The sequence below is a fragment of the Dermacentor variabilis genome, chromosome 8 (assembly GCF_050947875.1).
Source record: "Dermacentor variabilis isolate Ectoservices chromosome 8, ASM5094787v1, whole genome shotgun sequence".
NCBI lineage: Eukaryota > Metazoa > Arthropoda > Arachnida > Ixodida > Ixodidae > Dermacentor > Dermacentor variabilis.
Window position 1 is genome coordinate 26,487,669 of NC_134575.1, and position 17,434 is coordinate 26,505,102.

General features: G+C 46.4%; 1 protein-coding gene across 3 annotated transcripts in view; it reads left to right on the forward strand.

The window, feature by feature from the left end:
* The first annotated feature begins 149 nt into the window (after positions 1–149).
* LOC142589881 ((E3-independent) E2 ubiquitin-conjugating enzyme UBE2O) overlaps positions 150–17,434 on the forward strand; it is a 40,739-nt gene continuing 23,454 nt past the window's right edge. For 2 of the 3 annotated variants that reach the window (XM_075701533.1, XM_075701534.1), the window contains exons 1-9: positions 151–418; positions 770–943; positions 5,377–5,474; positions 6,483–6,543; positions 6,802–6,954; positions 7,308–7,426; positions 10,884–11,037; positions 14,227–14,455; positions 16,573–16,742. In XM_075701533.1, the coding sequence (XP_075557648.1) occupies positions 197–418; positions 770–943; positions 5,377–5,474; positions 6,483–6,543; positions 6,802–6,954; positions 7,308–7,426; positions 10,884–11,037; positions 14,227–14,455; positions 16,573–16,742 (1,380 nt within the window). In that variant the 5' untranslated portion in view covers positions 151–196. Of the gene's footprint in view, positions 419–769; positions 944–5,376; positions 5,475–6,482; positions 6,544–6,801; positions 6,955–7,307; positions 7,427–10,883; positions 11,038–14,226; positions 14,456–16,572; positions 16,743–17,434 lie in introns of all 3 variants that reach the window. The other variant, XM_075701532.1, reaches the window with a different exon arrangement.

Sequence of the window (17,434 nt, forward strand, 5' to 3'; positions counted from 1 at the left end):
TTCTTCGCCTTCGTCAACAGCTTTAGGAGGCGCCGCGGGCGACCTATCAACCGATCATATGATGGTGCGGCACTGTTGCCGGGGCAACCAGGCCAAACCTCCTCTCCCCCTCAACCTCCTCCCACCGTCGCGGCCCTCGCTGGGCTCGCGATCTCGCGAGATTCTGCGCGTTCTCGACCAGCGCAGACGGTCGAATATGGCATCGAATTGTAAATACTTCGACGAAGACTCCGTCTACCGCATCACTCGCAAGGGACGTATCGAGTTCGGGCTGGTGCTAGAGAACGCCGAGTACGTGACCAGTGAGGACGAGGAAGAAGTCGCGGCCAACGTACCCCAATGGGACCGCATGAAAAGGGGCCACGTACGGGTCGCATGGCACCCCAAGGGTCGCGAAGAAGTGGTCTCGGAAAAGAAGGTAAAACGGCTCGCTCCTCTACGGCTTTCGAGATGAGCCCCGTTTGTAGTCGATCCTCCGATGTTTCGGAGATTTGAAAGCTAGCTTGTGGGGGGGTCCCTCGAGAGGTGAACACGAGCCCACCGCGACCGTTACGGTGGACCCGGCGGTGTACCTGGAGCGGTCCCGAATCCGGCCGACCTGTCAAAAGGGAAAGCGACGGCTCGTTTCGTCGCCTGCTCGTCATCGGATACAGCGATAACTGATCGCGTGTGTTCCGAAGCATTCCCACGCTTTCTTGTTCTTCTTTTTCTTTCTTTCCGGCCGGCGAGGCGTTCCTTCCGTAAGGTTCTTTGGCTTCGCACGACGCAGGTGAAACTCCACGATCGCTCCCTCATGCCGGGCGACGTCGTGAGGAAAGTGGTCAAGGGTAAAGACACGCAGTTGGGTTACTGCCGCAACACCGAGGTCCTCGCCACCATCCAAGTCCTGGGAACCAACTGCGTGATTAACAACGTCAACAGTGTCGATCTCGTTCCCCTCGAGGCAAGTGCGAAGCTGCGGAATTTTCCGTCTGTTACTACTTTCCTCATTTTTCATTCATAGGCGATTACACTCGTGTTACGCGTACGTGGCTCTGTTCATCGTTCTGCGGTACACCTGTCGATGCGGTACCCTTACGACGCACTGCAACGTCCACGAAGAGAATGTTGAAGCAGACGGCACAATTGCTTTGTTGTTTTTATTCGTCTGTTCCGCCGTACCTGGCGCCTGTTCCTGCGTCGTAAGAGTACACAATGAATGGCAACTGCTCGTGACACTTCGACCGATTGTCGCGCGCTGCACGGTTGCGCGTTCGTTTGTCTGCAGCTTCGGCCCAACCGGAGTGCGGGCTATAGCGGACTGGTCTTGCTCAGGGTTACTTAACTACCTTCGTGAGGCGTGTGTGCACGAGAGGTTTTATTTTCTGCGCTTCCAAAGGGGGGCAGCCTTCGAGTGTTAAAGTAAACGCTCTTCGTTTCGCGGGTTATGTAACGTGCAAATGCGTAATTGCGCACGTGTTATAAAATTCGCGCACGCCTTCGAAATGCGTGAACGTTTCGTCTTCTGAAGCCGAGCCGCAGCATCGAGCTTGTAATGATCCGCGCAGCAACAAAATAACTGAGAGTAACAATAATAAACGCAATGGAGTCTACTGGCGTCGCTTTTTATGTATATCATCTCTCTGTGTATCTGCGACTGTGTGAGCATATCTTCACCACAGAAAAAAAAAAAAAAGTTTTTGCATTCCCTTGGACATGGTACATAGAGTGGCTTACATCAAAATAATTATCGGCGTTATCAAACAGTGAATTGCAAGTTTCGGTGAATTTTTGTTTTGTAAACTTGCTCGTGTAGCAGACACAAGTGCTGTCTGATAGACATCTCTGGAGCACTGTGCAACAGTACGAACTTGTTTTGTGCTCCGAGCACATGTGCATAGATTGAAGACCATGGCTAGCGGCATAGCTAGATGAAATGGAGGTGCTCGGGTTAAGCACATGTAGTACCCCTGTTGGCTGATGTCTTTGCAACTGATTAACCGACAAAAAAGGCAGAGACATCGTTAAGTTATTAGTTTTGCCAATTAGAGTGTTTCTTAGGGCATAATTTCTTGCATGTTCCCATACTATATGAACTTTTATTGTCTTTTATACCTATCACATAGGCAGCTTAAATGCCCAGTAGGCAATTAATGTTTCAAGTGCAGTGTAAGCATCAGGATTGATCAAGTGTAGCAGGTTTGAAGTCAGGCGTTCCTGAACACAGTGTGTAAGTAGCACTCAATCTGCATAAAATCTAGGATACTTGAAAGATGGTGCTAATTAATCATTGCACGTTAGAATGGAGCAGTAAGCTCATTATCCTTGTGCCATTAACCCTCGTGCAAGGCTTGAAAATCAACTGCAGTGAAATTTTTTTGCTGCATGAAAATTTTAGTATGAGATAGCGTAGAGACAAAGTAACCTCCATGCAAAATTTAACGTTTGAAATTTAGATAGTTGTGTCAGGAAAAGCTAACAAATGTAGACGTTCTTTATACTGAAACTGAAACAAAATGCTGCCATTACTGCTCACGGGAAGTGGTACAGAACCAAGAAAGTTGAGAACCAGCAGGATGCCTGAGCTTGACCTCCGAGATCAGGCTGCATGCTGAATAGCTCGGGGGTGGCATGCTGAGATTTGTGTCATATCCACTAATCACCTCGTACCCAGTCTGTTAAAAGGCTGTTCATAAAGTTATTAGACAAGTGTCCCTGCAGCTTTGCCAAGAGTTTGAAGCAATTTTAGCCAAGCTGCTATTGTTACTACGCATGTATAAACAATTTATCTAAAGAGGAATTTTGTTGAATTTGGCCTTTGAGTTCAAACATTGTGAGAATAAGAATAACTTAAAAAAAACTGCACTTACAACAATTAAATTAACCTTTAATTAATCAGGAGGCAGGAGTATTCTTATCTTGATCAATTATACTCGCAGGAGACCCTGATCGTGAGAAAGAAATTTAAAGAAGAATAAAAATGGGTTGGAGTACATACAGCAGGAATTATCAAATCCTGACTGGGAGCTTACCACTGTCATTAAAAAGAAAAGTTTACAATCGTTGCTTTCTACCAGTGTTAACATAAGGGGTACAAACTTGGAGGTTAACAAGGAAACCCGTGAACAAGTTAAGAGGAAGCTTTAGCTCGAGTGCTCCTATCTAAATACATGTAAAAGCAGAATTCGTTTTTATCGGCAACCACTGCACCAAATTTGACGAGGTTTGTTGCATATAAAAGAAAAACTTAAAATCTGGTGACTGTTGGTTTCGAATTTTTAAGTTAGGTTGTGAATTTATTAAAAATCGGCAAAAATCGGAAATTTTCAAAAAATGGAACTATCAAGTTTACAACTCTGTAACTCAACAACAACAAAGGATAATACAATTCTGTGAATTGCATCTAATAGTACATCTAAAGTGGACAAAATTGATATGCTACACATGAATATGAAAAAAATTAAGTTATATGGAAATACAGCTTTTGCAGAACCCTTCTAACCGACGTAACAATTTCACGTAAGATGTAAAATGACATATCAAATTTGTCTGCTTTAAATGGTCTAATGGATGCCGTTTGCAGAACCGTGATATCTGTTCTTGATGCAGAGCTATGAATTTGTAAACTTCGTGCTTCTATTTTTTTCAAACGGTCGAATATTTGAAAATTTTTTAAACAAAATCCAGGCCCTAAACCGAAATTCCGCTTCCAACAGTCACTAGAAGTTAACTTTCTCAAATTCAACAAATTTCATTAAAATCGGTCCAGGGGTTATCTCAGAAAAACGTTTTTGCGTTTTACATGTATTTGAAAAGGCCACATCGGAGTTGGACCCGAGCTAAAGCTTCCTCTTAAAGACCATGCAAAGAGTGATGGAACGAAAAATGTTAGGCACAGTGTTAAGAGACCGGAAGAGAGCATTGTGAATCAGAGAGCAAAAGGGAATGGCTGACATTCTAGTAGGGCAATAACTATTGGACCATTAGAGTTGCCGAATGGCTGCCAAGGCAAAGGAAGCGTGGTTAAGGACAACAGAAAATAGAGATGGGGTGATGAAATTATGAAATTTGCCTTTCCAGATTGGAGGACAGGTAATTGCAGATCACTGGAAGAGGCCTTCATCCTTCAGTAGGCATTAATATAGGCTGAATATGACAATGATGATTCAAATCCCCGCGTAGGTGTGAAGTTCTGTGGCGACAGCTGCAGACTCTCACCTTTCCGTCCCCTTACCTCCTCCACCGCATTCATCCCGCCATTTACCTTTCTCCCTCTTGTAAATTCTGTGTCTCTCCCAGAGCAGACTTAAACCACATCATGTGGGGGTGCCCTAAGCACCCCCTTTCCTCAAGCAATTAATATCTAGTGAGGAGCAGTGGGAGGCTGCCTTGCGCAGCTCCAGGCCTGATCTTCAGGAGGCCATCCTGGAGTGGGCTGAGAGGATAAAGGAGGCCTACTTCAAGTAGTTCCTCCCCCCACCCTCTATTCCATTGCCCCCTTCCCTTTAAAGAGGGATAAATAAAGTTTTTCATTGTCATCATCAAGGGACATGTGAGTGTTGAATTGACGATGGTCAGAGCTTAAGGCGTGTCTGCTTACTAGCTATCTCGAGACTAGTACGAGTAGCTTCAATTGAGATATCTGCCTGCAAAGTGAAAGCAAAAAGCATTGGTGTTCCACTTAACTGTTTTCTTTTTTCTTTTCAAAAAGCCTTTCTTAAGCACTGCCGGACAAAAATTCCTGCATTGTAAGATTCCTTACGAGACAGGATGGCATTATAATGGCATTTGGGGCACAATTTTATAGCGATGTTTTTTCCTTATGCTAATGCCTGAAATACTGGAAAGTACCGAAGGGCATTAGCATTCAAAAATGCATCGCTGCAAAATAGCAACTCTGGATCCCTAGTCTATGTAGAACACCAGTGTGTTGTTAGGAGCTGTTACCTCAGACCTGAAGGTCATTGCAAAATAAGGGAAAGTAGGTTACATCAAGAACCTTTCAGCTTTCCTGTATTGTGAAAATTCTTAACTTTATATTTCGTGCTTCTCAGAGTGGTTAGCTGATGACAAACCACTCTGAAGTGAGTGAGAAAATCTGATGATTTTCTTTAGCTGAAAATGGTAAAACATGTTGCATTGCTTGTTCTGTTTGTATCTTGATATAGCATTGATGAAGTTACAAAGATGGGCATGTCAAACAATCCTTATTGGAAAAAACAGCGTGAGAAGACACCTAGAACTCGTCATGTTGTCATTTATTTCATGCTTTTGTGCCCTTTGTCTGGCAGGAGTACATCTTGTCAGAATTTTGCACAATAAATCGCTCCTTGCAATAGCCAAATCACAACAGCTTTTGCATTTTCTAATATATTTGCAAAAATTCTCGTTGCACAGAGGTTTAGCCAAGATGTTGCCATATACCTCGACTCCTGGGTTGGTATGGTGCAGAGCTTCAAGACAGAGCTGACCGTCCGCTTTCCCGATGGGTCAACGTGAGTGTGTTTCTTAGTCACATGGATAACAGAACTGTAGCTGAATGCAGGTAGCCGCCACACCTATGCTTACACCCGCTGTGCTTAGACCTGCAGCGCCTCAGTGGCTATTCGGAACCGGAGCACTGGCCAGGAGGGGCCAATGAAGTTTGAGTGTGCAGCTAAAATATGCCAATGTCATCCAGTTAGGAACACCATAAAACTGACGGAACATGTTCAACGATAAGACGCATGCCTGTGTCAATGCTTGCCAATGCCCGATGCATCCAGCAAAGCTCTCTCCATGGCCATGCATGTTCCAAGGAGCTCACACACTCCCACATTCTAGTATGTCGTACACTGATGCCCAGCCAGGCCAGACGTTGGAAAACATGGGCCTCAATATGTGTGGCTAGTTCGCTGACACGAAACCGCAGCATGTGCGACTGAAAACTTTCTTTGGTGTTGTGCATTACGGCGCTGCTGTGAGCCTGTGAAGTTTTGGCGCTTGTTGCTCGTAGCGTTCTTCCACTGAGCATGGGTTCACAATTTTGTCTGCTGGCCACCGTGAGGACGTTTCAATAGTGATGGTTGTAAAACCACTTGTGTACTTGAAATTGGGTCGCATCTAACAAATCCAGGTAATAAAACGTAATCCAGTAATACCCCCCCCCCGCCCCTCCATGGCATATCATATTTGGGATGTAGAACTCCACAAATTTATTTTATTTGCTTAGCATAGTTTTATTTGTGCTTACTAATCATCACATTTGCTGATTAGTGAGGACAAATTTTTTATACCAATGCTATCTGGTTAAATAGGGTGCAGGGGCCTTGAGGCCAATAATTATAATTAGTTTCGGGAAATTGAATTTTTGGAATTTGAATCTAGACAGACACCAAGTGTAAGGTTTATACAAGAAAGCAGAGTAGGGTAGCATGTTAGTTGAGAAAGTGCCTTTAGCTGCTGCTGGCTTGTGTATCAAGAGTTAGGGTCTGGATTCTCACAGGCTATCACAAACATTGCAGGTGCATACTTCAAGAGGATGACGCACTTGACCTGGATGACGTTTTAGACCGGAGGCTGCCGGTAAGCTTTTCTCTCTCTTGCAAGTCAGTGGGATGCCTTGGCTCCAATGCATTTATCTAGACAAAGGAGGGAAGGAGGGTGTGAAATTGGGCCTGTTTGACAACTGCCTTTCCGGGGTTTTTTTTTTTTTTTGATTAAACAAACTGCCACAAGGTGTTACTTCAAGCGTTGCTACTGCCGTCCGTGTGTCTGGTGTTCAGGTACATTGTAAACAGCTATGCCAAAGAAAAAAAAATACCCGTGTCCTGGTCTCCGCAGTCATCCGAATTTAAGGAGGAAGGCTTCTACAAGGGCCAGAGGCTGAGCGGTCCCATGCGGTGCTTCGAGGGAGCCCGCTGGCTCAACTGCACCAAGGAGACCAGCGCCCTGCTGAGTCGTCCACACAAGCACGTCCAGGTCACCGTAGAGGACGTGAGTGCAGTGCAGAATTGTGGAAATCTGGGTGTATTTGTGTGCGATTTTTGACGCCCGTGGCTGAGGCGAGCTGGACAACAAAACGAGGACAAAACACGGAAGGTTAAATGCACGTGGTGCAACTACCAGCATGGTGTGTTTGCCACGAGCACACAATCTTATATGTTCTCTAAACAACCACATGATACACGCAACGCCATTGATCTCCTGAGAAACGCTGGTTCGTTGTCCGTGACATATGTAGACACGCTAAGCTAAGCGGAGGCTTTATGTTTCAAACGCAATGCTTTGTGGGGCGTACCAATGGCCGCTGCCAATCAGTGATTCTGTGCACACGGTGCTGCCTGCAGGTGAAGGTCGTGTACCTGTTTGTGCAAGGTGTGTGCAAGGCTTACCAGGACACATCCAATGGGAACAACCAGACTGACGAGCTCATCAAGTACGTCATCGAAGGAGAGGCGCTAGATAGGTAAGGGCTGCTACTGAATCTGTCTGTCTGTCTGCTTATTGGTCATACCTCCCTCCATTTGTCCATCTGTCTAATTTCTGTCGGCCTAACCTATCTATTAACCTGCCTGACCTCTATCGGTTAATCTGTTTAGTATGTGCATCTATCTAATTTCCATATTTATCATCCAATCTTTCTGTCTTATCTATCTAATCTCTCTGTATACCGTATTTACCCGCGTATAACCCGCCCCTGCGTATAACCCGCACCCCTAACTTTGAACTCGGCGGAAAAAAAAAAAAAAAACTCGCGTATAACCCGCACGTTTACCTGAAAAAAAAAATGAGCGCTAGAAAGATGCAACTCACACTCAGTGATCATTTCGTTTTCAGAACATTTATTCAAACGACCGCCACCACGTCACTGGTTATCCGATTCTTAATCGACGCCGCTCTCACTACTGCCATCCGAGGCTTCATCGCCACTCTGAAAGACGTAGTCGTCCTCGGAACCATCCAGACTATTACTGATCGCACATTTTTTAAAGCTTTTGCGCACCAAATCGGCCGGTATCGCTTTCCACGCATCCACGATCCACTGGCACAGCAATGGAATATCAGGCCTTCGCACGCGTCCCGTCGGTGTGAGGGCGTACATGCCGTCGGCCATCCACTGGGCATACAGCCGCTTCACGTGTGCCTTGAACGGCTTGTTCAGGCACACGTCGAGTGGCTGTAGCATGGACGTCATGCCGCCAGGTATTATGACGAGGTCGGTGCTGGTCTCGGCAAGGCGAGCCTTCACCGCATCAGTGCAGTGGCCTCTGAAGGAATCTAGTACGAGCATCGACCGGCGTGCCAGCAAGGCACCTGGTCTTCGCTCCCAGATTACTCGAAGCCAGTCACCGACTAGGCCACTGTTCATCCACGAATTTTCTTCCGCACGCACAACGATTCCTGGGGGCAGTGGAATGCTAGGTAGCGTCTTGCGTTTGAAAATCACATACGGGCGCAGTTTCGTGCCGTCAGCCAAAGCGCATAGCATGACTGTGCAGCGCAGCTTGGCATTTCCGCCGGTCAGCACGCTGACTGATTTGGAGCCCTTTTTTTCCATGGTCGTGTCCATCGGCATCTCAAAGTACACAGGTGTTTGATCAGCATTTCCCACCTGAGACAGCAAATAGCTGTGCTCCTTCCGAAGTGCGATCACATATCGTTGAAAGTTCAACAACTTTTCCTCGTAGGCTTCAGGAAGCCGCTGGCACATGGTTGTTCGCCGCCGCATAGAAAATCCATGTCTTCGCATGAAGCGCTGAAGCCATCCACGGCTTGCACGAAACTCACGTGGAATGTTCAATTCCCGGGCCAACTTCAGGGCTTCCATTTGCGCCATCTCAGTCGAAACAGCGTGGCCACGACTTCTCTGCTCCTCAATGAACTTCGCAAGCTGCGTCTCGAGGTGGGGGTACGCGCCAGTCTTCGGACCCCGAAACGCTCGCCTGTTCCGGTTCGTTGCTTCGAGACTCTTTTTTTCTTCCTCCAGTCGCGAATGCACGACTCGTCGACGTCATGCTGTCTTGCAGCAGCTCTGTTGTCGATTTCTTCGGCAGCGGCTATAATCTTTAGCTTCTCTTTCGCTGTGAAACACTGCCGTCGAGTCGCACTCATGATGCCAAAACAAAGCAGGCAAACAGTGCAAACTGGGGTAAGTACACTAAACAGCGCCTAACGCGAGGCTCAACAATGCTGGCCTTTCGTTGGCCCTTCATCGGCTTGACAAGCGTCGATGACGATGGGGATGGCGGACTACACGGGGAGGCCGCCGCACATTGCGGTGAAGCCGACCCCCCCCCCTCCCAAGGAAAAAATTCGCAGATAACCCGCACCCCCACTTTTTAAACGCGTTTTTTCACATTTTGGTGCGGGTTATACGCGAATAAATACGGTATCTTATCTGTTCTTGTCTTATCTTTCTGTCTCATCTTTTGTGGCCAGAGCCTTTTCCCATGAACGTGCTTGTAGTGATGGTGATCTGCAGGCATAGGCAGTTCCAAAAGGTGATCAGTTGCATTTCGATGCAGCCTGCATCACACCGAAACGGTACTTGGATCACCACATTGAAACAATGTACCGTATTTACTCACATAATGATCGCACCCATGAATGTTGTCATAAAAATTCGATTTTTTGTTTCTTTCCCGTGTAATGATCGCACCCTGAACTTGTCGCAGCAATATGTTGTGTGCCAAGTCTAGGTAATGATGATCGTGCTTATTATCTGTCGAATGCTACGCACACGATTCTTCAAGACATACCAAGCGGTCCACACGCGCCCAACATTCTTAAGCAGATGCCCCATTTCATTTCTTTCATCACTTTTTGCACTTCCATGAAAAAAAGCTACAACCAAACTTGCCTCAGCTTTATTATTTGTAGGCTTCATAACGGTTTTGGTCAACAACAACAACATAAAGGCGCCTTTCGATTCTTCTCGTCTGCACTTGTGAGCACGCAACAAATCGCAAGCGGCAATGATAGTGGCCACGTTTACACTGATACGTTAGAAGTGTACCCTATTCATGTGCCGACACTTGAAACACAGCTAAGATATTCGCCCACCCATAGCGGAAACGTCCCTTATTAGGATAGCAGTGAAGACAAATGTTGCAGTTTCCGCAGCATGCCCACCATGTGTTTCTATGTCACTTACAGCTAAGCACGCCCATCTCTGTTTCTGTTCCCTCAAAGTGGACATAGCTATGTTATTGTCGCATACTTGCTGATATTAACGATATTATTCATTACTGATATGGAACAAACTTTCAATGAGCGTAATGTACTCACGAGAAGAAAAATAATTGCGTTCGGCTTGCTCCGCTGGCCGCCATTTTTGTTTTGGTGTCCCGCACTGACAGCGGCAGCTGCCTGCTTGTCATCTCGCAGCAAATGCAGGATGAAAAAAGAAAGTGTTTCGTTTCGTGGGAAATTTAACCCGCGTAATGACCGCACCCCTGAATTTGCGTCAATTTTGTTGACAAAAAAGTGTGATCATTATGCAAGTAAATATGGTATTGGTAGGAAGATTGGAGCTGGCTCCAATGAGCAAGCGACCTCTTAAGGCATAGTTGGAAAGAGATGTTTCAAATCTGTGTCACTTATTCATTTCTCAAGTGCTGCAAACCTGCCACTATGACACAAGCTGAACGGGCACATATTGGGGTACTACAAATGTAAACACATAAACAAACGTAGACGTATTGCGCGCTAACAAGGGAAGGGCCTACTTTACGCATCTTGTCGGAAAGGTCAGCCTAGCCTGAAGTTCCCCTGCGTCTCTGTGAAAGTGGAAGAAGGTTGCCAAGCTAACCAAGTATATGGTGTGATAGAGTTCACCTGGAATACTCTTGTGATGTTACGAATGCTGTCCGTGACCCTGCTGATGACCATACCGGCCTGCTTTGCTTTGCCGATGCTTGCAGGGTGAAAATGATCAACATATTCGAGCGATGTGCCCTGCAGATAGGGGACCGGAATTACTACACGCTCAAGGCCACCGACAACATCATCACCCTAGACGAGTGGAAAAGGCAGTGTGCTTCTAAGTACTCGCCGCCAATGCACAACGTTGAATGTGTGAGTGTATGCTTCTCAGAGGCATGGTGTGAGACAGACACTTAGAGGTTAAAGGAGTACTGACACAAAATTTCGAAGTCGAGTTAACTTGTGAGATTGATTTATATGGGCACGCACACATCGGCTGCAAGATATCAATGGCAAATATAGCTTAGAACATATTTAAAATCAATTTTAAAGTATGTGCGGGCTGTCAGCCGTGACATACAGCACTTCGCAACGTCAAGGAAGGAGGATTGTAAACAACCGAGAAAATGCTACATCATGAGTTTGCTCTGTCATTGGGACGGGCCTGGCAAGCAAATTTCTCGCCACTCCGATCGTCCTAGTGCTTTCTTTTTCCTCCCTGGTCGTGATGCTAGCCTCTTTCACCGCTTACGGCAGGTAAAATTTGTTTCTGACACCAAATAAATCGTAGAGCAAAGTGACCTTGAAAGGATGCATGGCATGAAACGTTAAGCGAAATAGTAAATCGTTGGCATGATTTTGACTCGCAAGCGGTCAGCACAGTCGCCGCAGCAATCGTCTCTGCAAAGTGGCTTGCCTGGCTAACGTGTTTTCCTATCGCTACCAACGGCGTCAGGCAAACTAATTGTATTGTCACTTAGGAGCGACATAAATGTGTAGACATTGATTGTGTTGACGAATATAGGTGCTTTTATTACAAGCTGCGGACAGGTCTCAAGAGCCATCGGCCTCAGATCCGACGGCCGGTGAGCTAGGCCTATACCGTTTCCCAGCGATCGCCAGCTCGCCTGGCTTGTGCGTTCGCTACCGTCGGTGTCGATAAACGGCAGAAGTAGTCCGAGTTCGAGCGCGCCACTGGACGCTTAGAATGGACCCCGTTGAAGAGCAGCCAGATTTGCTTGTCATTTCAAGCGTGCCTGGTGTAAGCGAAACCCGCCAAACTTTTGGAGCACTCTGATGATCTTCAACCAAGACTTTGCACCCCCCAAGCCTGATGCTGTGCCGACTTTTACCCCACCCCCCCCCTTGTGTCCTGCTCCGGAATATGCTTCATTCCCAAAGCGCATTTGACGAATGGTTTGTACTACTTTTAGCTGCGCGAATGCATGTTAATAGCTTTTGCTGGTCGCACTTTCCGAGTCACTGCTTTGTAGTTGATCCATTCAAAAAGTTAAATAAGTGCTTGGCCACGCTTACTACGGCGGCGACTCCCGCCTGCAGGAAATGGTCATTGCTGGGCAATGAAAACGAGGACGATGATGATGGTGAGGACATCGCAAAGCACATGCAGGCATATAAGACGAGCTGGAAACGAAGCTCACGCGCCGGCGAGGCTCGCGTGTGCACGTCACAGTTGTGCGATCACATGTCCAGCGGTGTGTTTACAATACTCTTGTCTCCTTTTGACGCTCTCTGAGACTGGCTGCTACAAACAAGACTGTGAATAATTACATGTCGCGCTCTGACACAAATGAGAAGGTTTCGTGCCGTGATTACTGGGTCGTTAGCTATTTATTGCAGCAGAAAAAGCAAGATCGTAAATTTTTTTGTCAGCACTCCTTTAAGAAAAATGTTAGGCTTAACCTTAGGAGACTGGACGACGGTGTTGCGGATTAAGGAGCAAATGATGGTAGCTGATGTTTTCTAGTTGGTGCTACATTTGAAAGCCAACTTTCTTACTTGTAGATAGATGTTAACCAGAAAAGTTATTTTCTCTCCTAAATTACGAGTGTGTCAAAACTGTGGGTTGGAGAAATCAAGAAAAACATTTCAAGCATCTTTATTGGGACAAAACTTGTCAGATCTCATAGATATGAAGGGTCCCGTAATCTTACAGAATGGATAATACGGAAATTAAGTGTCTGGAAACATGAAAATGACAAAACCTGAAAGTACGGTGTTGAGCCAATTTTCGGTCTTTAAGTGCAGCTTAAAAACCATAAGTAACCCTTAGAGCAAGAAGTGGAGTGGGCAGGCCACGTAATGCGTAGCGCAGGTAGCCATTGGTCTATCAGAGGTAGAGTCAGTGCCAAGGGATTACGGAATCACAGTCTAGGACGGCAGAAAGCTGCAGGTGGTGTGATGAAATTGGTGAATCTTTAGGTGTAGGATGGTCGCAGCTTACGCAAGATTGGGGTAATTCCAAAGTGGTAGAAGAGGTCCTTGTCCTGAAGTGGACATAAAAATAGATTCACGATGATCGTGCATGATCACTGTAACGGCACGTTGGCTGCGTATGCACTCAGACATGCTGACAGTCATGCCCAGTCATGATTCCCTCCCTCCCCCTCGCTTTCACTCACTTTTAAACCGTGCAGCACGTGGGGCGATATATGATCTTATCACACTTGGACTTCACATGGAACATGACGCTGCTCCGCCCGCACACGATTTGAGAGGTACATTCGCTAGCAGCCACGGCGGGCCAAATACAAAAGAATTAGGCTTGCATGAATATCGTTTTTTTAGTTCAAAGAGAAGTATAAGCGAATAGAAATTGGTAGGTGGAGGGGTGTGATGTAATTCAACCATTGCCATCTGCATCCATGGATGTTTCCATTTATTGTCTCGGTATTCCTCTGCTGGCTGCAGCAGTGAAATTTTGGTGTATTGAAATCTCATATAAGCACACTTTGTTATATTGAGGTTCAAGATACATGGTGTTCTATAGATATAAACTTATAAAAAGTTAAGGAGAGGCGGCGCTGGTCTTGAAACGGCAAAAAATCGATTTTCGGAAAAGTGCGTTTTCACTACGTTTATACATTCAAGAATCCCTCCGCGAAATCTAGAAGCTAAATTTAATCGGAAGATAATAAAAAAATGACGCCTAAATACTTTGTTATATCAAGAATTTCGTCTTGGTGAAGTATGTTACATTGAGAGGTTTAACTGTACATAGGTTCGTATTCATTATGCATCTATCTGCAAATCTTTTTGGGCGTCCCAGATCCAATCAAGCTAATTTGCCCTTTGTCCGAGTCCCCTCATGTCGCCTACAAGTTGTATGTGTCACATCAGATAAACTCTCACTTCAAACAGCTCACTTTCGCTCGAAGGGCAAAGCATTGAAAGCAGTAAAGAGGTTTAGCATTTAGCGAACATAACTAGAGTGCTCGTGCACTCGCTACCGCAGTAACGTGCCAGTTCGGGACCCTTGTTGCATGGGTTGACTTTGCCAGATCCAGACTGATCGTGATAGAGTGCATCTCGCTTTGCCAGCCGCAGGCTCCCGAGAACGAGGGAGTCCGGCAGCAGCCAGCCGCCGCGGTGGCCAGCCACGGCGACACCCTGGACTCCGAGAACAACCGCGACTTCAAACCGTGCCAGGACGGCAGCGACTCGGACTACGAGGACGTCGAGGATGACGAGGCGAGTGGCTCCGACTCGGTCTCTGTGACGAGTGCCTCGACGGCGTCCTCCATGGACCACCACCACAGGCGGACTCCCGGTGAGTGTCACTCAGGAGAGGTGCTTCACGGCAGTGACTTTGGGGCTAGACACTCGATCAACTGCTCTCAAGAGATATGTGCAGTAGTGGCCAATAAGATATTGTGTAATTGCTTTTCTGTGAGAAATTCATGGCCTACATTTAATATCCTGGTTGCCCAAGGCACTTTCGAACGCAATCAAGCCGGATAATGAAAAAATTTCTAGACTGCGATTGAAAGCACCCCGTGTGATTGGGGAGTAAAGGAGTACTGACATCATAATTTCTTCGTTAACTGAATGCCAAATGTGAAAGGAAACTTGTGAAATGTTTTCTAAAAGGGAAAACAATTGTCATACACTTAACTAAAGCACGGAGCTACAAAGAAAACCTGGGGGTTTCTCAGAAAGCATTGCATTTGAGGAAAACGTTTTAGTCTCTAAACTGCAGAAAAAAATACAAAGCACACTAAATAATTTACCGCAGTACTTGTTCTTACAATTTGTTCATAACGAGTGGGTTTAGCTATGTTAAGCGCGTCACCGTTGCTTTTTAGCATAGTTTAGAAGCATACAAATTGTAGCATTACCTGTGGATAGATGGATGAATTACTGGGTGCCTTCATCGGGCACAACAAGGCTACGGGTATCGGAGTGTCTGTTGCTCGTGTGGTTCGAAGGAGGCAACGGCTGGACATGAGAGCTTACTTCCGCAGCTCGCTATTGTGCTGTGGAGGGAAGGTCTTTCTTGGCACTAAAGTAGATAAGGCTATGGTGTGCCAAGTTCGATTGGTCTAATTGAACAACTCAGCCATCAAGGTCAGCTGCTGCTTGGAAAGACACCAACGAAAAAGCAATATTAGCTGTATTAGTTAATTACCCTTTTACAAAACCAAGAACGCCATTGTTACCACGAGAAGAGGCCTGCTAAGCCAGAAAAGACCCAAAAACAACAGGCGAAGGGAAAAAACGCAAGAACTACAGGCGAAGGCCAATGCTGCCTTGGAATTTCCTGCACCAGCTTGCCATGTTGCTGGTGCTTTGATGGCGTTCACTCCGCCCTAGTAAATTTTTCGTCTGGAAAGGTGGATTACATTTTATTCTAAACAACCCAGAGACTGAATTTAGCACATATTAAGAACTATTACTCAACCGCAGTGGGCCAGGTACGAAAGAATTAGGCTTGCGTGAATATCAATTTTTTGGTTCAAAGCGAAGTCTAAGCGAATAGAAATTAGTAGGGGGGGGGTGAATATCAATTAGTAAATTTTGAATCGAATATCAAGTTGAATCAAGAAAAAGTCGAATATTGAATCAAATATCAGGAAAATTTATCTTACAAAGTTTGTGAGAGGGAACAGTACCGCACACGCTTGGAAGGCTTGCTAGCATTATATGACAAGAACGCTTAGGTACATAGGAATCTTGACAGTAACTTAGGTACCTAGGAATCAAAATCCACAGTATAGTCTACTCTTATCTAGGGAACACCAAATTAGTATGCCAGCACCGATTACACAGGTCATTTGTCTTTTCGCCGTCCACGTAGATGTGTGAGCGCGCTAGTCAAGTGCAACTTTTTTTTCGTGCCTGCCGTGCTAATCTAAGGCTAGTCTTGTAAGGGACAACATTCATTTGGGCTAGATGGTGCATACTTGAATTAAAAAGGAACATACCCAACTACGACGATCACAAGACGTAGAAGACACAGGAGAAGCGCTTGTCCCGTGTCGTTCTCCCTCTCGTGATCATCGTAGTTGGCGCTGTTTCTTCCTCATTCTCGTGAGGGGTTGTTCGAAGCCACAAAGAACAAATTTGGGTTTTGGCATGAGCTTTATGGAATAAAACCTTGACCTTTATTCTTCCTGCTATTAATCAACCTTTTACTGCGAACTTAAGGGAAATAAGGTTTTGTAAGAAAGCATTATCAGCCTAATACTGATTTAGTGCTTCTCCTTAGTGTCCCTTTAAGTGTTCTCACCAGAGAGCAAGAAAGCTTAATGACATCCGGAAAGGTTAGCCTAGTGACAGTCCTAGCATGCTTACACCAAGTGAGATTGTGGGTGGTGAAAGTTGCTCTAGTACTGTGATAACAACAATGTGTCTGTTGGGATCACTGCCTGCCATCGTGTCTCGCAGCATTCCGGCGAGGCAAGCACGGCCCGTCACTTGCCACCAAGTTGCTGAAAAAGCGCAAACTGCGGCGGACACGCAAGCGTCAGCCAGCCGAACAGCCTTCCATGAAGCCCGGTGACGTGCTGGTCACCGAGACCCTGGCCACTTACACCACTGCCCAGGTCGTCTGGCAGGTGAGAGGGCAGCAAGCAGCTCTGGCACACTTACGGACACAGTTTCATTCATCCATTCATTTTATTTTGCATCATGGATGCGCTTTGCGTATTTTGCATCATGAAAATGCTTTGCACATCGTCAGTTCCCACGTTACGTGAAATCTGTGTTTTCTTTTTTTCTTTTTAGAGTGCAGCTCTATGGCACCCGTTTCGCGTCGCCGGCGTGCCTCGTTGTCGTGCCTTGTCGTAACCAAGGTTATCATCCGTGTGCCGCTCTAGCTGCGCGCGCTCCTGCTGCCATCTCGCGCACAACGCGAGTCTTGCTCTCCCCTTGTCCTCCAAAGCTGGATCACGTGTTCTCGCCTATCCTCTCATCCCCTTCCTCCACGCAGCACCATTGCTGTAGAGTGTACTGGACTACGCATTCTAGTACACTCTAGTTGCGGCGACTCTCGCTGTCTTTTCTCCCGCAGCTGCAGTGCCGGCGGCGGGCGCCCCCTTGTAGCCTCTCACGTGATCCACGGCTCTCCGTTCCTCCATCTCCGCATTGCGTGTTTGTACGGCTCTCAGCCATGTCTCGCTTCCCCGTTTGCAGGGCGCATTCCTCAGTGGCATTTGTCGCCTCTGGCAGCGCTTGCGCCCGGCTGTCCTTCTCCTGCCTCCACTCTTGCCCTATACGTCCCCTTACCTAACGCAGTGCTGTTGCGGTG